Source organism: Pantherophis guttatus, chromosome 7 (assembly GCF_059756535.1).
Source record: "Pantherophis guttatus breed Tessera chromosome 7, ASM5975653v1, whole genome shotgun sequence".
Lineage (NCBI taxonomy): Eukaryota > Metazoa > Chordata > Lepidosauria > Squamata > Colubridae > Pantherophis > Pantherophis guttatus.
This window is the reverse complement of record NC_142069.1, coordinates 2,225,869-2,253,718: the sequence shown is the minus strand read 5'-3', so window position 1 is coordinate 2,253,718 and position 27,850 is coordinate 2,225,869. Positions and strand designations below refer to the sequence as shown.

At 46.1% G+C, this 27,850-nt stretch overlaps 1 protein-coding gene across 1 annotated transcript in view; it reads right to left on the bottom strand.

The window, feature by feature from the left end:
• AHCYL2 (adenosylhomocysteinase like 2) overlaps nucleotides 1-24,444 on the bottom strand; it is an 84,290-nt gene extending 59,846 nt beyond the window's left edge. Inside the window, exon 1 of the mRNA XM_087874384.1 lies at nucleotides 24,031-24,444. Coding sequence (XP_087730510.1) covers nucleotides 24,031-24,375 — 345 coding nt within the window. The 5' untranslated portion in view covers nucleotides 24,376-24,444. The remainder of the gene's footprint in view (nucleotides 1-24,030) is intronic.
• Between the last annotated feature and the right edge of the window lie 3,406 nt (nucleotides 24,445-27,850).

Sequence of the window (27,850 nt, the reverse complement as noted above, 5' to 3'; positions counted from 1 at the left end):
TGCTTCAATGGAAGGATTTTTAATTAGCTGGATGCGCCCTTTCATGTTATGCCCCCAATCTACATATTGAAAGCTCTAATTCTTGCATTATTAGTAACGCATCGGGGTTTATTAAAACAGAACACTTACCTCATCAAAAACAATTTAATAACTTGCCGTAGAGCGTAGTAGTTTAAATATGATTGTGAGTGGTTTTGCTTAGGGTTTAATCGCTTATAGAATTATGCAATCGCTTATTTGTGGCTACAGAGATTAGATCAGGGGTCGGCAACCTTAAACACTCAAAGCCCCCCGCTCAATTCTGGAGCCAACCAGAAGTCCGGTTCCCCACACCATAGTTTCTCCTCCTAGCACGGCGTCCTTTTTCCTCTACCTATCCTAACTGAAAGCCCTATTAATTGTGGAGCTGACTGGCAACAGGGAGCCGCAGCAGAGAGATGAAAGAGCCACATGTGGCTCCAGAGTCGCAGGTTGCCGACCCCTGAATTAGATAAATAAATAGTAAATATTAGGTGAAAAAGCAGCAGTAGTCAATACAACCATGAGGAAAACTTTCCACCAGGGGGGAACTTTCAAACGTGCCAATTGAGTCTGAATAGATATTTATATTTATAACTTTAATAATAAATATAAATCTCAAGTACGACAGATATATTTTTCTTCCTCTTCCGTTCTTTATAAATCTTCTCAAATGCCAAAGTCTGTCAATCTGCTGCTGTATACATTTAATAAATATAAATACAGGTAATCCTTGATTTATAACCATTCGTTTGGTGACTGCTTGAAGTTAAAATATCACTTTTTTAAAAAGTGACCGTTTTTCACACTTATGACCATTGCAGCATCCTCATAATTACCTGAATTTTGGCAACTGGTTCGTTTTTATGACGGTCGTAGCGTCCCGGAGTCACATGACCCCCTTTTGATCAGCAAAGTCAAGAGGGAAGCCAGATTCACTTAACAACCGTGTTACTAACTGAACAACTGCAGTGGTTCACTTAACAACGGAGGTAAGAATATGCAGGGATGCTGCAACCGTCATGAAAGTTTGAAAAACTGTCGTAAGTCGCTTTGGTCAGTGCTGTTGTAACTCCAAATGGTCCCTAAACGAACCGTTATAAGTCGAGGACTGCCTGGGTGCAGGTAAGCTCGCAAAATGGTTTCGGGCGCCAAAGCTAAAATGCTCCGATCACAATTTGCTCTGAGCTCAAAACTGTTTTGAATTCAAACCGTTTTTGCAAAGGTTTTCATCGTCACGAGGGGAAGAGTAGCAGGAGAGGAGTCACAAGGCGTAAACCGTGAGTAGTCAGTACTTAAAAGAGTGAGTAACAGCTCCCATAATGGGCCTTGGGGGCTGTCGCATCCCCGGCTGCTGCCGGGATGTGGGTGATGGGAGTTAGCATCCTAATTGGGGCGTTATTTGGCTGCCACACCAAAGCGGGGAGGGGGTTGGGGGTTCGGCCAAACGAAGCAGAAAAAGAGGGGGAGGGAAGCCATATGTGTGTTTGTGGAGTGTGGGGGGAGAATGTGGGGGTCTCAGAAGAAATGTCATTGGCAACCATTCCCTTCTCTCTCCCCCCCACCCCGGGGTAGCAGCAGCTCATGTGCTTTCGGATTCGTAGATATTTTTTGGTAAACTGGAAATCTTTGCAAGGCGCATTAAACTCCCTGTTTCAACTCCGCTATTTGTTTGTTATTTCAGCAAGATAAACAGGCCAATTAAACATGCCCATTTTTTAAAAAAATAATATACTTTATTACAGGTACCAAAAGAAGAGAGTACTTGGGAGTTGAAATGAGGGGTCCTTGGTGGTCTCTGAGCTTGGGGGTTTCCTTGCAGACGTTTCATGACCCAACTAGGGAACGTCCTCAGTGTTAGAAGGGAGGGGGTTTGCAGAGGGAGGAGGAGGAGGAAGGGAAAAGGAAGAAGGAATGAAAGGGAAGGGAAAGGGGAAGGAGGAGGAGGAGGGGAAGGAGGAGGAGGAGGAGGAGGAGGAGGAAGTGTGGGGCCTTTGGTGTTCTCTGAGCTTGGGGGTTTTCTTGCAGACGTTTCATGACCCAACTAGGGAACATCTTCAGTGCTAGAAGGGAGTGGGGTTCACCGAGGAGAGGAAGGAGGAAGGAGGAGGAAGAGGAGGAGACTGCAGTATCCTTTTCTTGCAGACATTTCATGACCCAACTAGATTACTTATCAATGGTAGAAGCCTTCGGACACTGGTGATGTTCCATAGTTGGGTCATGAGACGTCTGAAAAAAAACAACCACCACAACTCAGAGAACATCAAGGACCCCACAGTCCTCCTCCTCCTCTCCACAAACTCCACTCCCTTCCAGCACTGATGATGTTAGGTGGAGGGTTGGACTAGATGACCTACAAGGTCCCTTCCAACTCTTAATTTGTTCCCTAGTTGGGTCATGAGACATCTGAAAAAAATAACAACCAAGCTGAGAGAGCATCAAGGACTCCACAGTCCTCCTCCTCCTCGTCTCTGCAAACCTCCCTCCCTTCTAGCACTGATAATGTTCCCTAGTTGGGTCATGAGACGTCTGAAAAAAACAACAATAACCAAGCTCAGAGAGCATCAAGGACCCCACAGTCCTCCTTCTCTCCACAAATCCCACTCCCTTCTAACACTGATGATGTTCCCTAGTTGGGTCATGAAATGTCTGGGGAAAAAAACCCCACCAAGCTCCCATATTTTAAGGGCGCATCAGTCCAACTGAATGTCATGGCTGGGAATGGAGTTATGGTTGGGGAAATCAAGACTTTGGGGAAAACCAGAATCCTCCTCCCCCCCCCAATCTATATGTGAACGAGTAAATCTAAAGCCCCCGAAAACTCAGATCAGAGTGTGAAAAATATCCTTGGCGGGGAAAAATATAAAACCTGCATGCAATTGTTCTACCGGTACATTCCCTGTTTTCTCCTATCTTATAGGAGGCAGGAATCGGTATTAAATCTCAGGTCTCTATGAAAAACCATGAAGGATGTAAAATCTCACCCGGGACAAAATCCCTCATCTCATAAATTCTCACAAATTCCATTGATGAAAATCTTCTCCCTTTGAATCGACCGGGCCCGTGAGCTCGGAAAAGCTCTGAGTGAAATTGGATTGCTAAAATTGGATTACGGCAGCTCGAATCATTAAATTAAGTCATTTAATCTTCGCTTACTCGGTCGGAGACCTCTCGGGCGACTCTTCTCCGGGGCTTGCGAGGCCAGGACAGGTTGTTCTCGACTTACGACCGCCATCGAGCCCAGAATTTCTGCTGCTAAGTGAGATGCTGCTTCAGTGAGTTTTGTCCCATTTTACGACCTTTCTCGCTTAACAGTCGTTAAGCAGGTCGCTGCAATTCTTAAATTAGCAGAGTGGTTGTTAAGCGAATCTGGTTGATTTTGCTCGTCCAAAGGTCGCCAAAGGGATCATGTGACCCATCCACCCTGGGATGCTGCAACCGTCGTAAATGTGAGCCCGTTGCCAAGCGGCAGAGTTTTGATCATGGAGCTTGCTGCAATGGTCGTAAGTGTGGAAAGCGATCATAACTCATATTCTTCCGTGATGTTGTACGGCTATAATATAATAAACAGTATATAGTATAATAATAAACTGCTTGAATTCAGAGTAACAAGTGGCCCCGTTGATTGCTCAAAGACAGCCAATCTTTTAGTGATTAATCTTCATGAAATTAAAATGCTTTACTGAACGTGTTTCATATAAGAAACCCAGAGATGCCTGCTGTTACTACGGAACAATGAAAAATCTGTCCTTTACTTAGTGACTCAGTCTTAGATAAGACTTTTATAAAATGGGTGTGATTCACCAAATGTCTCATATACGTGTTAACTTCTGTTTCATGGAATAAGGCGATAATAGCTATTTCTTCAAAGTTGAGGCTTAAAGGCCTTTGGAATAAGCCTGCTACAGATGCTAATTTTCAAAAATTAGCATTGTTGTTTGACCAGATGACTGTCAGACCGACAGAGTAGCAAGACAAGTCTATTCCCAACTAAGTATCTTAAAACAAGATAACAATACAGAGGCTGTACGGTAATCCTCAAGTTACGGCCACAATTGAGCCCAAAATGTATGCTGCTAAGTGAGAAATTTGTTAAGTGAGTTTTGACTTTCCTTGACACTTTTGTTAAGTGAATCACTCTGGTTGTTGAAGCCCACCCATCTTAAAGTCGCTGAGGTTGGCTGGCTGGGGAATTCTGGGAGTTGAAGCCCACCCATCTTAAGGTTTCTGAGGTCTGGCTGGATGGGGAATTCTGGGAGTTGAAGCCCACCCATCTTAAAGTTGCCAAATTCAAAAACCTAAAGATGAAAGTCCTGCTATTTTTAGTAGATAATCTTATGGGTGGAAGGGACCTTGGAGATCCTCTAGTCCAGTGATGGCGTCGAGTGCAGAAGTGTGCGCGCACCCATAATGCTATGCATGCGTGAACCCCCCCCGCATGCGACTCACCCCTGCGCGTACGTCTCCTCACGCATGCGTCCGCATATCCTGCATGCGCCCAGCCCCCCATGCATTCCCCACACACATGCGCGGCAGAGACCCGAAAACCAACTGGCTGGTGGGAGGCGCGAGTGCATGCCCGGTGGAGCTGAGCTGGGGCAACAGCTCCCCCCAGAGATACGGAGGATTCCAGATCTGCGCACCTTCCGCCGCGAGCTGAAGACTCTTTTATTTCATCAAGCTGGCCTCGCCTAAATCTTCTCCCTTTTAAGTGCAAATTTTAAATTTTAATGTGTTTTAAAATATGGGTATTTTAAATTATGGGTATTAATTCAGCCAAATTTATTTAATTCATTTTATTTGATTTTAAATTTTGTATATGTATGTGTTTTATTTCATGGCTGTTCACCGCCCTGAGTCCTTCGGGAGTAGGGAGGTATAGAAATTCAATAAAATAAATAAATAAATAAATAAATAAATAAACAAACAAACAAACAAACAAACAAACAAACAGCTCACATGCCCGCAGAGTGGGCTCTGTGTGTCATAGGTTCGCCATCATCGCTCTAGTCTAATCCAACCCCCTGCTTGACTCCATAAAGGAGAACTTTGCTTTCAAACACAAATCTGGTAAAAATAATAATAATAATAAAAAAAATCTCAAATTCTGACGGCTTTGAAATCCGTTTCACATATTTTCTTTGCGAGCCTTCTGAGATAGCATTAGTCATGTTCCTTCTTCCACCCATCTATTGCGCTCTAAAGTGGGACTGTTTTTACTCTAATCTCACCTTTGTAAAAATAAAGGTGTCACTTGTTGACGGTTACAATCTGAACCCGGGGAGTTCTTTCATAATAACTGGATAAGATCGCTCTCTTTCCCTGGTACCGTGAACTCGGGGTTGCAAATGTTGTCGCAAATCAATATGCAAGGACGAAGGGCAGGCAGGATTTTTCTCAGAAATGGACAGAGAACTTGATTTTAATTGGAAACGCATATAGTAAAGAAGCTTTAAAAAGTCCTCACAAAACAAATTATATCCTGTTTTGTCTTTTTTAGCCTTGAACATTTTATGTTTGTGTTCTGTTTTTCCAACAGTGCTAAAGAGCTTTAACAATAAAATGCAGATAATACTAGCATGCAGTTAAATCAAAGAAAATGACTGTAAGGGGGAAAAAGAAACCAAACTTATTTGTCTAAGAAATTCAAACCAAGGTACAGGCAGTCCTCGATTTACAACCAGAATTGAGTCCAGAATTTCGGTTGCTAAGTGAGTTTTGCCCCATTTTACGACCTTTCTTGCCATAGTTGTTCAGTGAATCACCCCAATTGTTAAGTTAGTAACACGGTTGTTAAGTGAATCTGGGTTCCCTCATTGACTTTGCTTACCAGAAGGTCACAAAAGGGATCACATGATTACGGGACACTGCAACCGTCATAAAGATGAGTCATTTTTATGTCTGAATATGTCTGAATTTTGATCATGTGACCGTGGGGAAGCTGCAACGGTTTGTGTGAAAAATGGTCACAGTGCTGCTGTAACTTGGAAGAGTCGTTAAATGAACTGTTGTAAGTTGAGGCTTCTCTGTATTTATCTACTTTTTAAACTTCCATTTTCAAGTATTTCCTTACTTTTCTCTGAAACTATCTGGGGATTCAGCAGTTTTTCAGGTGGTCAAAATATTATTATTACAGGTCGTCCTAAGTGAGACATTTAAGTGAGTTTTGAGGTGAACTGGTTGTTACAATATGTGACGCCCACCGTTTTACGACTTTTCTTGCTACAGTTAGAGAAGGAGGAGGAGGAGGAGGAGGAGGAGGAGGAGGAGGAGGAGGAGGAGGAGGAGGAGTTGGCTGGAGAATTCTGGGAGTTGAAGTCCACAGGGGCCATTGTTCCCCCGCACCTCTGTTTTAAAAGAACGGAGGCAGTTAAAATTAAAATCTCTCTTCTTCCCGTCAACGGCTTGAGGACCTTCTGAACATCCCACGGCAGCTGATTGAATGGGAGCAGATTGGGGGGGGCACGTGCTAATTTTCCTGCCAAAATCTGACGAGAGGAACCCACCCGGTACCCACTCTTCCGCGAGAGATTAGAGGCGGCAAAATTGCTCGCCCAACGATCCGGTTGCTATGCTACACGATGCTGCGCTTAACTTCCCACGCCTGTTTTCGACCGAGCCTATGAACCATGAAGACGTGCCCAGCCTTCTAGAAGGCGTATCTGAACACCGGATTACACTTAGTTTGCCAGGACCTCTGCGGTGTGTATGTGTGTGTGTGTGTGTGTGTTAGGAAGGGCTGAGTCTCAGCCTCTGGGCCCGTAAGTGAGAGATCCTGGGCTTCCTACTCGAACTGGACTCTGTGCTGTCCTTAATCTGAATCCAAATTTATTTACTGTTTTAATTAACATTTTTATCCTGTCTTCATTGCTTTACAGCAGAGGTCTTCAAACTTGGCAGCTTTAAGACTTGTGGACTACAACTCCCAGAATTCTCCAGCCAGCTGCAATGTTGGCTGGAGAATTCTGGGAGTTGAAGTCCACAAGTCTTAAAGCTGTCAAGTTTAAAGACCTCTGCTTTATAGGTAACTCAAGGTGGGAAAACGGACCTAACTGACTTTTCTCCTCTTATTTTTCCAACAAGCCTGTGAGATGGATTGGGCTGAGAAAGGGATTTGCCCGAAGTCACCCAGCCAGCTTTCATGCCTAAGGCGGGACTAGAATTCACAACTCCTGGTAACCGCCTCAAAGTCACCCAACTGGCTTTAATGCCTAAGGTGGGATTAGAATTCACCATTCCTGGTAATTGGCTCAGTCACCCAGTTGGCTTTCATGCCTAAAGCAGAACTAGAACTCCCTGTCGCCTGGTGATTGGCTCAAAGTCATCCAGTAGGCCTTCATGCTTAAGGCGGGACTAGAATTTGCCATCTCCTGGTGATTGGCCCAGAGTCACCTAGCTGGCTTTCATGCCTAAGGCAGGACTAGAATTCACCATCTCTGGTGATCGGCTCAAAGTCACTCAGCTGATTTTGTGCCTATGGTCAGACTACAATTCATCGTCTCCTGGCGATAGGCCTAAAGTCACCCAGCTTTCCTGCCTAAGGCCAGACTAGAACTCACCTTTTCCTGGTTTCTATCCTGATCCCATACTGGCTGAAGAATTCTGGGAGTTGAAGTCCACACATTTTAAAGGTGCCAAGTTTAAAAAAAAAAAAACTCCGATCAAGTGGAGGTTACAAAATGCATAAGGGTCACCCATATAAACTGTCCTGAAGGACAATTGGGACCGTATCAGCTCCTTGAGACAAGTCTAAAGACATATTTTAAATAAAAGAACGTTATCTAGGAAGGGGTGGGGTGTCCTTTTCCGACACTGAACCGGCTCCCCCGTGAGAAAGGTAAGCCGATAAGCCGTATCAGAGCTAAGAGCAAACATGTTAAATCAAAGCATTTTTTTTAAATCAGAATAACCGAAACTCTTATCAGTCTTCACCACACTAAGCCTAAACTCATTTAAAAAAAATAAAAATAAACACTGTGCTTCTGGTTTGCATATTTAAATATTTAATATTTAAAAAGTCGTTTTAACCACTTTCCTCTAGGTGGGTTAGAAAGGAAGAGAGGATGAAACGCCAGTGAAATAAAAGTGATACGGGATGAATTAAACACAAGCAGCATAAATCACAATGAAGTGGACTCCGGCCACAATTTCCAGAACCTTCCATGACTGCCAAAATCTGCTAGCCACCCACTGAGACCCACTATCGTCGAGCGCAGAATTCTGGGATTTGGAAGTCCATACGTCTTAAAACGGTTGAGGTTGAGAAAAAGCGGCCTAGTGGTTAGAGAAGTGAGCGGTTAAAATGTAGGCGGAAAGGACGAAAAGCCTTGCAAAATCATAACATGTACAGACAGGTAGTCCTCGACTTATGACCGGTCTCTTAGCGACCGTTTGAAGTTATGACGGACTACGAAAAAGGGACCGAGGACTCAGGTTTGAAGTCCGTGACAGTCACATGGCTGTGATTTATGGTGTTTAGTATTTAGAAATTAAATACTATTAAATATTATTAAATACTAAATACTTTTACTGGATTCCAGCAAAAAAACAAGAAACCCCGATATAAGTAGTTCTCGACTTACCACGGTTTGCTTAGTGACCATTCAAAGTTACGACGGCACAGGAAAAACTGACTCACGGCCATTGTCATACCTACAATATTGCAGCACTGGTCATGGGATTGGCATCCAGACACTGATTCACATTTACGACGGTGGCAGCGCCCTGGGGGAATCACGCGTCCCCTTTAGCGACCTTCTGACCAGCAAAGTCGACGGGGAAGCCGGATTCACTTAACAACCGGGTGACTGATTTAGCAACCGCAGCAGGGGTTCACTTAACAAACGTGGCAAGGAAAGCCGTAGCCAAGTCTCGGAGTTTTGCCGATGTGACCGCGGGGGTGCTATGGCAGTCGTTAAGTGTGAAAATGTTCATAAGACTTTTTTCTTTTTAGGGCCGTTGTAATGTCAAATGGTCACTCAGTTTGAAGACTACCTGTAGAGTAACTTTTCCGGAGGAAGACTTTTGCGTGCAGAATTGAAAAGATGTTGAGAGTTTGGAAAAAGTGCATAGAGGAGCAACTAAAATAATTAAAGGCCTGGAGATTAAAAACGTATGAAAGAACGGTTGCAGGATTTGGGTTTGGCCAGTCTAGAGAAAAGAAGGACTGGGTGGGACATGATACCAGAATTCCAGTATTTGAGGGGCTATCCTGAAAAAGAGAGGGGATCCCCCTATTCTCCAAAACACCTGAAGGCAAGATAAGAAACAATGGATGGAAACTAATCAAGAAGAGAAGCAACCTAGAACTAAGGAGAAATTGCCTAACGTTGCAGGCAGCTGGCAGCTAAGTGCTACTTAAGAGCACTTTAGTCTGCTGCACCACCAAGGCTCCTCAACTTATTTGGAGAACTTATTCTCCAAAGCACCTGAACGCAGGACAAGAAGCAACGGATGGAGACTAATCAAGTAGAGAAGCAACCTGGAATGAAGGAGAAACTTCTAACCAGTGAGAAAAATTAACCAGTGGAACAACTTGCCACCAGAAATTGTGGGTGCTCCATCACTGGAGGATTTCAAGAAGAGATTGGACAGCCATTTGTCTATAATGGTATCTCCTGCTTGAGCAGGGGGTTGGACTAGAAGACCTCCAAGGTCCCTTCCAACTCTAATTGTGACTGATTAATGGATATAGCCGTGCGCCATTGTTCCTCTCCATCTTTAAAAAAAAACAACCCTGAGAGCTTAACTCAGGTGAGCTGTTTTTGCATCCTGGTAACACAAGGTGAAGATCAGGTAGGGATTAACCAGGTGGGTTCTTCAGGTGTGGCCTTCTCAGGATGCATTTGAAAGGCATTATAAGTTAATGTTGTTGGTAGATCAGTCTTCCAGGTGTAATCCTCTCCTCTCACAATATAAATACCTCGCAACCAGGTGGCATATCAAGAAGGAGGAGGATACAAAGTGTGCCACCTAGAAAACCTGAGCTCAGGTATGCCAAGCCCCCCTGTTCGTTTAAAGCAGAGGTCTTCAAACTTGGCAGCTTTAAGACTTGTGGACTTCAACTCCCAGAATTCTCCAGCCAGCACAGCACAGCACAGCTGGCTGGAGAATTCTGGGAGTTGAAGTCCACAAGTCTTAAAGCTGCCAAGTTTGAAGACCTCTGCTTTAAAGCATAGGCTGGTATTTTCCCAGTCAGGTTTGCCAAAATAATTTGGCTTAATAACTCAGCTTGCTTTGGAAAGCGTTAACACAAACTTGGAAAACCCGCAAAGAGGAGAACCAAACAATTAGCAGGCCATTGTGTATCTGCCTCCTCCAGATACACAGGTTTAGACCTCGATTTAACGACAGTTCATTTAGTGACAGATCAAGGTGACGATCGTTTCACGCACAACCATTGCAAGAGCTCAGTGGTCACGGGGGTCAAAATTCAGACCTGGCTCGGCGACCCGGTTCGTGTTTATGACCGTTGCGGTGTTCCCTGGGGGTCGCGGGATCCCCTTTTGCGACCTTTCTAATGCGCAAAATCAAGAGGGAAGCCGGATTCACTTTACAATGGTGTGACTAACTTAAGAACGGCAGGGCTTCACCTAAGACCTGTGGCAAGAAAGGTCGTAAAACGGGGCACAAAAAACTCGCCCGACAACTGTCTCACTTTGCAATGGAAACGTTGGGCTCAATGGCGGCCGTAAGTTGAGGACTACCTATAGATGCCAAACAACGAAGCCACAAGTGGCCTTATGACAAACGACCATAATTAAGGCTAAAATTATGATTTTAAGTGGGGCCAGTTGTTAAGTGGCTTATCAGGTAACCGTGGCCTATTTTTATTCATTTAACAACTAATCAAATACCAAGGACCCCATGGTCATCCCTCCTCCTCTCCATGAACCCCACTCCCTCCTAACACTGATGATGTTCCCTAGCTGGGTCATGAAATGTCTGGTAGAAAGCAACCAAGTTCTGAAAGCACCAAGGCCCCGACAGTCCAGCTCCTTAGAGAATGAAGCAGTGGTGGGTTTCAATTTTTTTTTACTACTGGTTCTGTGGGTGTGGCTTGGTGGGCATGGCAGGGGAAGGATACTGTAAAATCTCCATTCCCTCCCCAATCCAGGGGAAGGATACTGCAAAATCCCCATTTCCTCCCGATCAGCTGGGATTTGGGAGGCAGAGAATCGATGGGGGCGGGGCCAGTCAGAATTTTTACTACCGGTTCTCCAAACTACTCAAAATTTCCGCTACCAGTTCTCCAGAACTGGTCCAAACCTGCTGAAACCCACCTCTGGAATGAAGTGTTTTCATACTTGTTCCTGGGATCCAAACAGCTACCCCTTTTGTTAGATGAAGAAACAACGGCTAATTTCCTTTCTATTAGTGCTTAGCGCTAATATGGAAGTGAGAGTTGCCGAGATGAGCCAGCCGGATTCTAAATAGTCCTAAATCAAGCCGGTTGGCGGAAGTATCCAATTTGCATGGCGAGCTTCGAAAGCCGACTTCCAGATAGACAGACCGGCATGTGGCTTATCTCGTGCTTGGCCAATCGGAAACCCCAGGATAAAGAGCCTGGCTTGAGATGAAAGAGAACTTCAGGGGCATGAATCAATAATTCACAAGGACTCTTACTATGGTGGAGAAAACCTGCAAAGGGACAAAGAGGTATGTAGCCCAGCGGACTGGCAAGGAAAAGGAAAACACACAGACGGGCACAGAGAACAACCGGTGCCTTTGCTGCCTGATTCATCAGCCCCAGCGACAAAAACCCTGGGAGAACAGGCCGAGGAGAGAAAAAGGGGAAGGGGGAGAGACAGGCAGCTTGCTTGGAGAATGTCAGCCAGGAGAACAAACACAGATTGTGCAGCTGGGGTGGGCTTCCTTCATTTGCCATGGTTCCACCAACACTTAAACGACTTTGAGTAGGACAATTACTCTGAAAAAGGAGGAGAGTTCTGGGAGCTGAATCCCACCCATCTCAAAGCATGATGGATGGGGAATTCTGGGAGTTGAAGTCCACCCATCTTAAAGAATGCTAGGTGGGGGATTCTGGGAGTTGGAGTCCACCCATCTTAAAGCCTGCTGGCTGGGGAATTCTGGGAGTTGGAGTCCACCCATCTTAAAGCCTGCTGGCTAGGGAATTCTGGGAGTTGAAGTCCACCCATCTTAAAGAATGCTAGGTGGGGGATTCTGGGAGTTGGAGTCCACCCATCTCAAAGCCTGCTGGCTGGGGAATTCTGGGAGTTGAAATCCACCCATCTCAAAGCCTGCTGGCTGGGGAATTCTGGGAGTTGGAGTCCTCCCATCTTAAATCCTGCTGGCTGGGGAATTCTGGGAGTTGGAGTCCTCCCATCTTAAATCCTGCTGGCTGGGGAATTCTGGGAGTTGGAGTCCTCCCATCTTAAATCCTGCTGGCTGGGGAATTCTGGGAGTTGGAGTCCTCCCATCTTAAATCCTGCTGGCTGGGGAATTCTGGGAGTTGGAGTCCACCCATCTTAAAGCCTGCTGGCTGGGGAATTCTGGGAGTTGAAGTCCACCCATCTTAAAGAATGCTAGGTGGGGGATTCTGGGAGTTGGAGTCCACCCATCTTAAATCCTGCTGGCTGGGGAATTCGGGGAGTTGGAGTCCACCCATCTCAAAGCATGGCTCTACTTTCCACTAAAGATGCCAGAACTTCGCCTCCAGAAGTTGTGAGTGCTCCAACACTGGAGGTTTTTAAGAAGATTGGACAACCATGTGTCTGAAATGGTATAGGGCTTCCTGCCCGAGCAGGGGGTTGGACTAGAAGACCTCCAAGGTCCCTTCCAACTATGTTGTTCTATTCTATTCTACTCTGTTCGATTCCTTATTCTTCTTATTCTATTCTATCTACATTCTATTCTAGTTTGTTCTGTTCTTTTTACATTCCGTTCCATTCCATCTCTTTTTAGCAGAACACATGAATACAGATTTTGTCTTTTTTTAAAAAAAAATTGGAATAGAAGCAGCCTGCTTTCTTTCTAGAGACCTCTATAGTATTAACACTGCTCTCTGCAGCTCCCTATGGGGGCTCTTTGCTAGCACAGCACAGATCAGGGAGGGAACCAGCCGCCCTCCCAGCCCCAATGCCAGTCTAACCACTGATGAAAAGATACTGGCTCCAGACACAAAGGTTGCAGCGGTAGGCAACCGGTTTGCCTAGGTAGCTGCAAAGACCTGCTTGCCACACAGAGGCCTATTGAAATGATAATGGTTACCAAGGTTACTTTTAAAATTTCCACTCTAGCCTGAAGTGCCTTCTCTGAGTCCACATTCAGGAATTTTCCACGATTTGGCTCTCCTAAGAAACTCCAGGCTTTTTGTCAGGGAGACATAGATAACACTCTCTCCTTTGGGTTTCTATGGCAGCTCTTCTCAAAAGGATTCTGCGGGGGTCAGAAATGCTGAGGTCAGGTGGAAATTAAATCCAGAAAAAGAGCATCCGTCGAATGGTGGAGAACTTGGGAGTAGTTTGGCTAGTCCTTGATTTACAACCATTCATTTAGGGATCATTAATAGAATAGAAGGGAATGGGGATAGGAGAGGATAGAATAAAGAATAGAATATAGAACAGAAAATAGAATAAAAAATAGAAGAGAATATAGAAGAGAATACAGAATAGAACAGAATATAGAATACAGAAGAGAAGAGAATAAAAAATAGAAGAGAAGAGAGAATAGAATAGAATAATGGAATTAGAATAGAATAAGCCTGGCTAGATGGCTCAGTGGCTAAGACGCTGAGCTTGTCAATCAGAAAGGTCGGCAGTTCGAATCCCTAGTATAGGTCTCCTGCGTGAGCAGGGGGTTGGACTAGATGACCTCCAAGGTCCCTTCCAACTCTGTTACTGTTACTTAAAGAATAGAATATAGAATATAGAATAGAATAGAATAGAATAGAATAGGATGGCAGTGTTTCTCACAGTTGGCAGCCTCCAGATGTGGGAGCGGAAGGCCAGGCTGCCCACTGAAGGGATCTGGGGGGGGATCTTATGCCTTGATCCGACAGACCATCCATTAATGCTGCAGCGGGCATTCGCTTCTAATGGTGCATTTAAAAAATGGTCTATTTAAGATGAATCGTGCTGCTGGACCTTAATCAAATTTGACAGTTACACTTTTAATTAGGTGCCCTCCGAAAGATTTGCCTCCTGGTGACAACCCTGGACCAACATCGCCATGGTTCAGGTGAGGTCCAAATGCCCCCCTATCTTCCCCATCCCAGCCTCTGCCCAGGACTGCGCTGGACAGCCCTAAGCCCATGATTTAGGGCTGCCTTCTTTAAAGTTGTCCTTCCTCCCCTCCTCTACATGGGGCCCAAATCTCATGGTGTCAAACAGGGGTCTGGCGTTTTTTAAAACAATCTAACCCCCCCTCCCCCCAACCTCAGCAGACCAGGCTAGGAAATGGCTCTCAGCACGCAGGGAGGGCTGGGGCAGGTTTGGGGAAAGCAATTTTTAAAAGCTCGGATGTATCTGGCTGCTTGGACTGCTGCGTGTGAGACAGGCGGCTGTAGAAATGGAATAAATAAATGGAGTCTTCGAAGCAGAGTGTGGTTTGCTCACAGACATTTTATTACCCAATAAAATGGGTAATAAATGGGTTATTACCCAGGTTACATCATCACAGGGAGCAGAAGTGTGGAGTTTGAACCCTGGTTACATGCAAGAGCTTGCCCTGCCAGTTTTGCAGGTGATGGAGGGGATTTTCCCGCGGCAGGGCCTTGACTGACTATATATTAACAGGGAACAAACCCCACACTCAGACTGATGATGTTACCATGTTGGGTAACATCTGCAACAGCCTCAGAGAATATCAAGGGCTCCACAGTTCGACTGAAGTACAGATATTGAAGGACAAACAGATAGGGAGGGAGGTATGAATAGGAAAGAAAGAAAGAAAGAAAGAAAGAAAGAAAGAAAGAAAGAAAGAAAGAAAGAAAGAAAGAAAGAAAGAAAGAAAGAAAGAAAGAAAGAAAGAAAGAAAGAAAGAAAGCAGGCAGGCAGGCAGGCAGGCAGATAAAGAGGGAAAGCAAGCAAGCAAGAAGTCCAGGGACGTGATGGATAGCCCCTTTCTAAAGCCCACAGCTTGGCCAGGATGACTGACATGGGTCAAAGATTTCAAGAGTTAGATTTATGAGATTCTGAGATTTGCACCTGGCAAGCCTGGCTTGTCAGGAAACCTGCCTGCCAGCTTGAGGAGATGCAACTACTGAGAAATTACCGTCAGACTAGGAAGCCACTGGGTTCTATTTCTGCATGTAGAGATTTAAAAAAAAAAAACACGACAAAATATCATTTCTACTCAGAGCTTGGCTCCCCGTGCTAATTTCACAGGTTAATTCTCCAGCACATAAAATAGGTGCTCAACTCTTTTTGGGAAGCTGTGTAAAGCTGAGATAAGCACAGATCAGATTTTAACCCCCATGGCCTCTGCAATCGCCTGCCCATCAAAAGGGCGGGGAATATGAAGATGGCACCAGCTTAGATAAAACCTCCTGACTTCAAAAGGAGCAGGTTATCCGAGAGAGAGGGTTCTTTGGGCCTCCTGTGACCAGTTGTCTCCAAGGCATCCTGTTTGTAGCCAACGTGGAGTCAACTCCTAAAATGCAAGACAGCCAGAAGGCAGGCAGACCTCTTCAAAGGAGAACCGCTGAATTCTTTTGTTGGCTTCTCCCCTGGATCTAGCTCTGGATCATTTAGATCTCCTCAAAGTAACAGGATGAGAGAAATGTTTCCCTTTAAAAATCACAGCAGGGAGCTGAAGATGATGCCTAATACAATTAGGGCAGATGGCTGGCTGAAACGGCCCACTTCCTTCCTGCAAAATGAATATTCAATATTCAAGGGAAAGCAGGAACGGATAAGCAAAGGAAGGAAGGAAGGAAAAGAGGGAAGGAAGGGAGGGAGGGGGGAAAGGAAAGGAAAAGAAGAAAGGAAGGAAGGAAGAAGGGAGGGAAGGAAGGAAGGAAAGGAAAGGAAGGAAATAGACATAGAGACATAGACAGACCGAAAGATAGACGAGAGTGACAAAAACAGACAGACAGACAGAGACACTGCCATTTGTTTAGTGTTTCTCAACCGTGGCAACTTGAAGAGGCGTGGACTTCAACTCCCAGAATTCCCCAGCCAGCTGTGGGGAATTCTGGGAGTTGGGAGCTCACATCACTTCAAGTTGCCAAAGTGGAGAAACAAGACGCTATTTTGCAATAAAGAACAGAAATGGCAGTTTTATTGCGCAGCAGCAGCAGCAGCAGGACTGAGAGATCTCGGTGTGATGTCGTTTGAACGAACACAAACAAGAACACAGGATTAAAAACCCAAAATGCAGGTAACTGTTTCCTGATGCTACATTTGGGTCTGAAAATAAGGATGTCTTCTAAACTGACTGGGCCCAAAACCCAAGAAGGCCTTGTGGGTTTAATCTTGTGTCTACTTAGCTGAGCCTCTTTGCAATCCCCGAGATGAATCAGAATTAGAATAGAATAGAACCGGAAGGGACCTTGGAGGTCTTCTAGTCCAACCCAAGCAGGAGATCCTATACCATTTCAGACAAATGGCTGTCCAATCTCTTCTGTAAAATCTCCAGTGTTGGAGCAACCACAAGTTTTGAAGGCAAGTTGTTCCACTGGTTAATTGTTCTCATTGTAAGGAAAAATTCTCCTTAGTTCCAGGTTGCTTCTCTCCTTGGTTAGTTTCCATCCATTGCTTCTTCTCCTGACTTCAGGTGCTTTGTAGAATAAGTTGACCCCCTCTTTCGGCTCAATTGTGGTCGTAAGTCAAGGACCACCTGTATTCTCTGCAAATACTTGATGGCAGACGCTCAACCATTTAACTGCGGCAAGCACACCCACAAGGGCAGTGGGTTCAAGAGCCTTTAACCTCCAAAGCATTTATCTGAGATCAAGTAACAGGCAGGATTTTGAGTGACAGCCCATATTTGACCTCACCAATTCATTCCAGGGTGTCAAAAGAGTTTGTCCAAAGGCAAACATTCATCACACATATAATTTCTGCATTTATATTTTCCAGCAGAGGTTAACGGTTCAGGTCACTTCTGACACGCAACAAAAAAAATAAGCAACACAACACCAGCAGAGAACCTTGGATAGCCAAAATGGATTTAATCACTTTGTTGCTTGTATGTACAAATTCCTTGTATGTCCAATCACACTTGGCCAATCAATTCTATATATTCTATTTTATTTTCCAAGCCTGAACAGATGCAAGGTATAGAAAAGCTAATCTTTCTACTGCTGTGAAACTGAAGACCAAGGAATGTTCTAGGACAACTTTAAGGGAATTCTGGGAGTTGAAGTCCATCCATCTTAAAGTTGCCAAGTTTGAATGTTGTAATCTAGGTAGGAGTTCCTTCCGATTGATTAAAGATTCGTGTCCAGTTAAGTTCTGGAAGTCTCAGGACTCCACACCATAATATAACCAATTCTAAGGTTTCCCCCCCCCCCCAAATAATTTATTTTATGTTAGCATGTTTAAGCTGGCAGCGGGAAATGGAATCCACTGGTTTTCCATTCTGATCACAAGATGCGCAGAGACGCAAATGCCTGGCTTTTCAGCCCCAGGTTCTGAATCACACCATTTGCAATATCATCTTAAGCAGATTTTTTTTTTTTAGCTTCGGGTTTATCAGGACAAGTTTTCTGTTCCTCAGCAACCAGACCCAGGCAACACCATTTGCAGTGAGTGAAATAACGATTTCAATAAAAAGCCTTCTGCATCTTTCAATATTCAGTCCCAAGTAGTGCTTTTTAAGCAGCAGAGCGGATCTACATTTTAATTCTAAACCGCAGTGCCGCATCAATCTTTATCCCGGTAAGTTTGACAGGCGTTTGAGAGCCAGGAACTGTGCAACACCCCGCAAAGATTAATATTTATTCCTTCTATAAACATATCATTCAACTGGGGTTTATAAATTAAGAGGATATGCCAAAATGTTAACTTGTATTGTTATGGAATGACCCCGTGCCAAACGATTTTTGCTATAGATAACGTGGGGCAAAATAATCCCCAAGGGTAGCTCAGCTCAATGGAATATTCCAGGGGTCCCTAAATTTGGCAACTTTTAAAACTTCAGATGCTGGCTGGGGAATTCTGGGAGTTGAAGTCCACAAGTCTTAAACGTTGCCAAGTTTGGAGACCCCTGCCTTATTTAATGAAGTAAATTAAACTGAATACTGGAATATTTGTGATGCTGGTTATTTCAATCAGCACAAACCTTGGTTATATCTTCTGTGAAGTTTTCCCTCTCTCTCTCTCTCTCTCTCCCTCTCTCTCTCTCTCTCTCGGACATTTTATTCGGCTTTTATCAACGGTTTTTATACAGCTGCCAAAGATTGGGGACAAGTTCTTCTCAAAATGTTCTATCCTTCTGCGATCCACGGTCCACAGTAACACTTCCAGATTCTGCAACAGCTTTGTTCCCTAGGCCATCCGTCTGGTAAACTCGCGAGATTCGTTTTTTGTGTGGGTTTTTTGGCCATGTGCATGGATACATCTGAACTAGACTGTGCTGTTTCTCTATGTCATATAATACATGTGGGATATATAAATAATTTTGTGTTTGTTGATTTATTTTTGTCATTTTTATATAGTGTATTTTGGAGGTGGTGACTCTTTGAGAGCCCTGTGCGATTCAACAAAATTTCATTTTAATGTATGGCGATTAGGGTACATTCAGAGTGACGATAAAATTACTCCCTCTCCCTCACCTAGTTGGATAGTGAGACGTCTGCAAGAAAACCACCAAGCTCGGAGGGCACCCAGGACCCCAACTCTATTAGTCCCACAGCTCCCATCATGCTCAGCCAACCACGTCCGATATTTCCCCATGGCAGCAATGGGCCCACATAGACTTCCCAAATATAACTGGCTGCCTTCAATCCTCAGAAAGACTCAAGTCATTGGGTATTTAATTTTCTCCAGAAATAGGGTTCTCTTCCCATGCCATTTCTATGGCATGTGGAGTCACCCTAAGAGAGAGCTGCCCGCGGGAAATTACCTAGCAATTTGAGAGGTTTCTACCAAGAATGACAAGCCTGTGATTTCCCCAAAACCCAGTAGTAGGATTCAGCCAGTTCGCACCTATTCGGGAGAACCGATTGTTAACTTTCTAAGCAGTTCGGAGAACCGGTTGTTGGAAGAAATCTTATTTTGCTTTTTTCCACTTTACGGGGCTAATCCTGTAAGGAAGGCAGGAAGGAAACATTCTGCTGGTGTTTCTAGCCTAATCTTTATTGCCCTGCTTACAGAAACTGCCTCTTTGGTTTAACCCTTATTACGTTGTAACAGTAAGGTGAAGTGCCCATCGACGTCAGTGACATTGAGTTGGCCACACCCACATGGTCACATGATCACTGAGCCACACCTACCCAGCTGGTCATTAGGGCAGAGAACCAGTTGTTAAATTCTTTGAATCCCACCACTGCCAAAACCACAATTTTGGTCTTTTGAGGGAGGGGCTCAATGGAAGCACGTTGCTTCAGAGAGACCTCCTACCCCCACCTCGAACCCAAAAAAAGGGGAAAAAGAAGGGGTAGAACTGACCGGGGTTTTTGCAAGACCACAAGCTCTTTTCATGACATCCTGACACCTGCCCCTCAAACTGCCCTTATTTACCCCCAAAACCCTCTCAAAGTAGACACTGTATCTGCCAACTTCCTCAATACAGGCCATCTTCAACTATTCGTTTAGACACCGTTCAAAGTCACAACAGCACTGAGAAAAGTGACTTATGACTGTTTTTCGCACTTACGAAAGACCAGGGTGATGTGATTAAAATTCTGATGCTTGGCTACAGACTCGTATTTACGACGGACTCAGGGCAAAGCCAAAGGGGAAGCCAGATTCGGTTAGTAACCGTTACTAACTGAACGACTGCAGCGATTCGCTTAACAACGGGGACAAGAAAGGTCGTAAAACGGGACACAACTCATTTAACAGCTGTCTTGCTTAGCCACAGAAATGTTGGGCTCAACAGCAGTCGTAAATCTTACTGGTACAGTAAGATTCATTTAGTGGCTGCTCAAGGTTACAACAGCAATGGAAAAGGTGACTACTCCCTGTGAGTCACGTGATCAAAATCCAGATGTTTGGCAACTGACTCGTATTTATGATGGTTGCAGTGTCCCCGGGGTCACATGATCCCTTTTGCGACCTTCTGACCAGCCAAGTCAATGGGGAAGCCGGATTCGCTGAACAACCAGGTTCCTAACTTAAAAATGCAGTTATTCGCTTAACAACGGGGACAAGAAAGGTCGTAAAATGGGGCAAAGCTCACTTAACAACTGTCTTGCTCAGCCAGAGAAATTTGGGGCTCAACTGCAATCACAAATCTTACAGGAAGTCTTACAGACTACCCGTTGTAGCCTTCTGCAGCTCTGTAACAACTCATTGCAGGTACACCCAGTCATACATGACTCACCTCCAACCAGCTACGGCATCAAGGCCGCGTTTGAATGATACGGTGCTAGGATGGGAGGTGGATTACTTGGAAACCAAACCTGATTCGTTTCCCAAAGCTCGGAGGGGAACATTGCTCCTATTCTGGCACAATGTGCCACATTCAATGGCCAGAGTAGACTGTGATTCGGGGTTAGGGGAAACCAGTCACAGCAACAGGGTTGTGTGAACCCAGACTTAACGGTCCACCATTGTTTGAATCCAACCTATTAGAAGTATATTAAGGATGTAAATATCTTCTTTGGATTTACCAGGTGATACAGTAATGGCTATAATGGCCTTGTGTGTCTAATCACACTAAGGCAATAAACAATATTCTATTCTTTTCTATTCTATCTCTTATTCTATTCTATTCCCTATTCTAACCCATCCTATCCCTTATTCTATTCTGTTTTATTCTATTCTATTCTTTTACATAGATCAGTGTTTCTCAACTTTGATGACTTTAAGATGGGCAGACTTCAACTCCCAGAATTCCCTAGCCCAAGGGGAATTCTGGGAATTGAAGTCACCCACCTTAAAAGGTTGAGAAACACTGAACAGAGATTGCCTGGAAGTTGAGCCATGGCAATTGGACTTCTTTTCTTTTGAGTGTGAAACGTTTCGCTGCTTATCCGAGTAGGCATTATATCCCTTCCTCTTATCCCAAAGGTTCACAGCCTTGAGTTCCCGCATGTAGACTTAAAATTCCAAGTATATGGGGCTTCAATCATAAAACAGTGGTTGTTTTTTGAGTTACAAATGTCATTCTCAGACTAGCTTGTTAACCCTGAGAACCAGGGGGAAAAAAAAGAAAGATAAGACACTTTCTTATCAGGCAAAGCAACATTCCTGGACCGAGAAGCCATTGTCTTATCTCCAGTTATTCAACAGCAAAATCCCTCCTGAGGCTTCCACCTGTTTTCCTTTCGCTCTGTTTAACCTGGGAAAGAATCCTGCGGAAGCTCAGAAGGTGCTGGGAAACTTTCGCTGGTATTCAAAATATAAAGTTGGGATGACTTTTAACAGAATAACAGAGTTGGAAGGGACCTTGGAGGTCTTCTAGCCCAACCCCCGGCTCAAGCTGGAGACCCTAAACTATTTCAGACAAATGGTTGTGTCCAATCTCTGCTTAAAAACCTCCAGCGTTAAGAGCACCCACAACTTCTGGAGGCAATCTGTTCCACTGATTCATTGTTCGCACTGTTAGTTCTAAGTTGCTTCTCTCCTTGATTATTTTCCATCGATTGCTTCTTGTCCTGCCCTCCGGTGCTTTGGAGAATAGATGGATCCCCTCTTTTGGAGGGCAGCCCTTCAAATATTGGACTGCGGAAGGTTTGAAGGCTTCCTGAGTTAAATATGTTGTACCCAGGTCTCTATTTTTGTCTGCTTGGGCTGTAATGAAGTGGACGGGTACAGAGCCTCAGAAAATGTTAGGGAAGAAAAACTTGAGGATCCCCAAATATAGATTCCACCAAAACATGCCTTAGAATCGACTAACCACGATGTAATTTAAGGGACAGCAAAGCTGAGAGAGGGAGGGATTGGCCCAACGTCACCCAGTTGGTTTTCATGCCTAAAGTGGGACTAGAACTCGCCGTCTCCTGTTTTCTAGCCTGGTGCCTTAACTGCTAGCTCTCTTTCTTATTCCCAGAGCCACAATGAAACAAGCGGCATATACATTGAATAAAACTAATGTATACAATTGCTCTTCACACTGAGCTAGAAGAAATACTTAGACGCCAAGTGGAAGCTTCTGAAGAAACTGTTCTGAAGAGGATCCTGTCCATGCTTAGCACACTGAAGCCCCACTGGCACTGCCAAGTGCGGCTGCTGGCATGCTTGGGACAATGCCAAGCAGGGATGCTTTTCCTTCAGAGAAGGTGCCAAGGACCACAGCTGGCAGGAGACAGAGGTGGCTTCAGGTCACAGGAATGAGGACTCAAGAGGGGGCCAGCAAGTGTGGGGGGGGGGAAATGGGACAGACAGGTTTGATATCAGGGTAGGGGCTCTTTGGACAACTGCCCCCTTTCTGGCCATGCTCACCCCAATTCCTAGGAGGAAGCAGGCTGCAAGACCCACAACTTCTCCCAGCTGTAGTGGGCAAGATCCCCGACCCACAGCCGCTGCAAAGACTCTCTGACACCCCCCCCACTCGAGGCTACAAAGGACCCCAATCTCCCCTAGACTGCAAAAACCCTCAGATCCTCCCCCAAGGTTGCAGAAGGCAAGATCCACAGCCCCACTTGGGCTGCAAAGACCCTCGACACACACACACAGCCCTGACTCCAAAGAAAGGTCCTCAATGGCCCTCCAGGCTACAAAGGGCAAGAACCCCCTGCCCCGCAATCCCCCCCCAGCTGCAAATACCCTTGACCCCCTCAAGGCTACAAAGGGCAAGACCCCTGATCTGCCCCCAAACTGCAAAGACCCTCCATCCTCCCACCCACCCCAAAGCCTGAAAAGGAGAAGACCTCTGATCGCCCCCTTTGCAAAGACCCTCCACCACCATCACCCCACAAGTCTGCAAAGGGCAAGACCCCCGGTTCCTTCCAGTCGGTGAAGACCCTCAAAGCCCCCACCCCCAATGGCTCTGATCACAGCGGGTTGCAAAAAAAAACAAAAAACCATCCACCATCTTTCAAGGTAGCAACGACCCCCTGAACCCTACAGACTCCATAAAGAAAGACCCTCCACCCCCTCCCCTCCCCAAAGTTGCAGAGCCCCCAGACTCCAGACCCTCCACACCCACCCACCCAGGCTACAAAGGGCAAGACCGCAGATCTCCCCCCAGGTTGCAAAAACCCTCGACCCTCCCCCACAAGGCTGCAGATGACCCCTCCAGGCAGCAAAGACCCCCAAACACCCCCCCCAAGACTCCAAAGGAAGACCCTCGATGCCCCCCAGGTTACAAAGGGCAAGAGCCCTTTCCCCAGATCTCTCCCAATTGAAAAGACCCTCCACCCCCTCCCTAAGTCTACAAAGGGCAAGACCCCTGATCTCTCCCCAGGCTGCCAAGACTCTCCACCCCAGGCCCCCAGGCTTGAAAGACCCTCCACACCACCCCCCAGGCTACAAAGGGCAAGACCCCCCCAATCTCCCCCCCCGAGCCCCTCGGGCTTGAAAGACCCTCCACCCCCTCCCCAAGTCTACAAAGGACAAGACCCCCCCCGATCTCTTCCCAACCCAAACTCCATAGACCCTCGATGCCCCCCCCTCCGTCAGGCTGCATAGCGCAAGACCCCCCCCCCGAATCCCCTCCAGGCTTGAAAGAGCCCCCACCCCACCCCCCCAGGCTACAAAGGGCAAGAGACCCTTCCCCAATCTTCCCCCCCCAGAGCCCCTCGGGCTTGAAAGACACCCCCCCCAAAGTCGCAGAGAGCACCCTCCCCCCTCCCTTCCCAGGGACTACAACTCCCATCATCCACCCCCACGGGCAGGAGAAATAGGGGAGCCATTCTGGCAGCCCGGTCCTCCGCATACCCACCCAGGCCGGGGGGGGGGGGAGAGAGCAGGGGACGATGGGCCTTGTAGTCCGTCCTACCTTCTTGACGGTGCGCGGCGCCTCCGTGACGGTCCCGTCGGGGCTGACCAGCGCCTCTCCCAGCGGCCCTCCCGCCCCGTCGCCCCCGTGGCCGCTGAGCCGGAGCGGCGGCTCGCAGCGCTTCATGGCCGAGGCCTGAGGGGCTTTGGCCGCAGCCGAGCCGGGCGGGGGCGCCGCGGGGGCCGCTTTCTCGCCCGCCAAAGCCGGGCCGGGCTCCGCGTGAGGCGGCGAGCAGGGCCCGGAGGCGACGGAGACGGAGACGGAGGCGGCGGGGGGCTTGTCCAGAGGCCCGGCCAGCTCCTTCAGCTCCACGGCCGGCGGGGCCGCCACCCGCACCGACATCATCCCCTCAGCCTCCCTCGGCCCGCTTCGCCCGCCCGGCTTCCCTCAGGCTTGGCCACGCCCACCCCCGCGCGCGGGGCACGCCGGGAAACGAGTCCCGCGCCCGGTTGGAAAGAGCGGCGCGGCAGCCTTTGGGAGACTGCCGCTCCCGGCAGGCTTTGCGCGCCCCCGGGTGGGAGGGGGCAGGAGGAGGAGAATGAGGACGACGACGCAGCGGCGCCCCCGCCCGCCCCCCGCGCGCGGAGGCTCTCGGGAGCTGCAGTTCGACGGCTCGTGGCGGCAGGGCTTTGAAGGGCTCTTCCGGAGCGGCGGGACTGCAATTCCCAGGAGCGACCGCGGCGTGGCTCGAAACTCAATTGGGCGTTTGGAGGGGGATGGGAGGGGCTTGAAGGCTCCAGTTTCCCATGGCAAAGCACGCGTTGGGAGTTTTCAGAAGGACTGCATGAACCATCATCCACCCAGGACTACAGGACCCATCGTTTTTTCCCTTGCGGGCCGTGCAAGTTTGAGGGCCATCGACATCATCATATCTTCTTTTTTTCCCTTCTTTCCCCTCTCCTCCTCCTCCTTTTCTTTTTCTTTCTTTCTTCCTCTTTCTCTTCCTCCCCCCATCCTCTTCCACTTGTAGTCCTCGACTTACAACCTTTTCCCCCCTCCTCCCTCTTCTTCTCCTATAATTCTTCCTCCTCTTCCTCTGCCTTCATTCCTTCTCCTTCCTTTTTTCCTTCTCTTCTTCTCCCTCTCCTCCTTTTTTCGTCCTCTTCCTCCACCTCCCCCCATTCGCTTCCACTTGTAGTCCTCGACTTACAACCTCTTCCCCCTCCCTCCCTCCCCTTCCATAATCCTTCTTCCTCTTCTCCTCCTCTGCCTTCATTCCTTCTCCTTCTTTCCTTCCTTTTTTCCTTCTCCCTTTCCTCTTTTTTTTTTTTTTTTTTTTTTTTTTATTTTTAATTTGATTTATATGCCGCCCTTCTCCGGAGACTCAGGGCGGCTTACAATGTGCTCAGCAATAGCCTTCATCCTTTTGTATATTTATACAAAGTCAGCTTATTGCCCCCACAAACTGGGTCCTCATTTCACCTACCTTAGAAAGGATGGAAGGCTGAGTCAACCTTGAGCCTTGGCGAGATTCGAACCCTGCAGTAATTGCAGGCAGCTGGTCTTAATAAGCTTAATAACAGGGTGCCTTAAACCCCTGTAGTACCAAGGCTCTTTTTTTTTTCTTCCTCTTCCTCCGCCTCCCCATCCTTCTCCACTTTTAATCCTTGACTTACAACCTCTTCCCCTCCCTCCCTCCCTCCTCCTTTTCTTCTCCTGTAATAATTCTTCCTCCTCTTCCTCTCCTCCTCATTTGCCTTCATTCCTTCTCCTTCCTTCTTTTTGGATACGATGATAGATGAATAGATACGATGATGGATGGATACAATGATAGATGGATAGATGGATGGATAGATACAATGATGAATGGATGGATAGATGGATGGATATGATGATGGATGGATAGATAGATAGATGTTAGATAAACAGACAGAGACAAATATAGAGATAGACGATAGATATAAATGATAGAGATAGATAGATAGATAGATAGATAGATAGATAGATGATAGATAGATAGATAGATAGATAGATAGATAGATAGATAGATAGATAGATAGATAGATAGATAGATAGACAGACAGACAGACAGGTAGATCTGGATGGATATAGATGATAGATAATATGATAGATAAATAGATAGATAGATAGATGATAGATAGATAGATCTGGATTGATATAGATGATAGATAATATGATAGATAGATAAATAGATAGATAGATAGATAGATAGATAGATAGATAGATAGATGATAGATAGATAGATAGATAGATAGATAGATAGATAGATAGATAGATAGATCTGATAGGCAGGCCGGCAGGCAGACAAATGATAGATGATAGACAGACACAGACAGACAGAACCAAGGGTGTGAAAAGCATTTGGAAGGAATGGGGGGACATAGGATAGATACGCCTTTTTCTTTTCTTTTTTCTTTTTTGCAAGTTATAAAACAATTTGAAAGTCTAACAAGCCTCCAGTTTTCCCAGCACTCCCCCTGCAGTCAATGAAATTATGTATTTATTTCCTCAACCATTCTAATCCATGCTGACATTGAACAGCCTTATAAAACCTCCTCCTGTAAAAGGATTAAAAATAATACAGGAGCACCGGGAGCAAAAGGAATGAAAACAAAGAACAAATGACAGTTTTGGCAGAGAGAGGGAGATAAAGATACGACTTATCTTTCTTTACCTGTGATTTTGGGAGCAAAGCACAAGGCGGATGTCCTGTCCTTTACCCCTAAAATTAATTTAATTCTTTCCAGCAGTTAAAAAACTTGTCCTTCTACTGAACCTCCCGTTCTTTTTCAGCAAGGCTTAGCAGGAAGGTTACAAGACACAATCTTCACAGCATGTAATTTGTCACTCCCCGGGAGTGTTGAAAATGCACTCTGCGCATGTTCTAAACCAAGGGCAATTCCCACGATCCCCGCTAGGATTCTGTATAGGGATGGGTACTGGTGCCATGGAATTTATTGATTAAATCAGTTGTGGGGGTACTGCCCACTGGTCAAACGGGACTCGGAGTGCTAAGAACACAAAAAAACCTATCACAATGGGGTTTTTGTTTTGTTTTTTTTACTACCGGTTTGGGGAACCAGTAGCACTTTTTACTACCGGTTCAGTCGAACTGGACCAAACCAGTAGCATTTCACCGCTGGTACACACGCACACATGAAGAGGGACACCCCAGCTAAAAGAGGCCTATGGCTTCCTGCCATACGGTGCCCACATCCTGGCACATTTCCACCAAGTATTAATTCTTAAGGCAGGATTTTGATTCGGATGAAAACAAACGTCCCAGGCTCTCACCGAGAAACAAAACTTGGCAACCTCGTGATTTGTTCCGTGGCACGGAAAGTGGTTGTGCACAGATTCCACCGGGAATATTTGTCCGGATGATTCCCCCATGCCGTCCCATCCAACGGAGCTTCAATCTCTGCTGAGGGTTCAGCCATGCCAAGGCGGGCAGGGCATCGATCCAGATTTTTTTAAAGAACAGCATTACAAAGACAGCAATCATGCAGAGATCCAAGGCAAGTCAGATTTAGAGAATTCTCATCCTTTTGCCTAACCGGGGCCGAATTACAGGTAGTCCTCGACTTACAACACTTCATTTAGTGACCATTCAAAGTTACCACGGCACTGAAAAAAACCTGTTTTATGACTATTGTTCACACTTAAAATCTTTTGGCTGGATTTAAATTCCACTAAAACTGATCCGGGCTGCCGATAAACATCTGTGAGTCAGTTTCTGTGCTCCGGATGATATTTCTACTTTTATACACGGAGTTCTCGATTTTCAACTGTTCATTTAGTGACCGAAGTTACAACGGCATTGAAAAAAAGTGACTAGGGACCGATTTTCGCATTTACA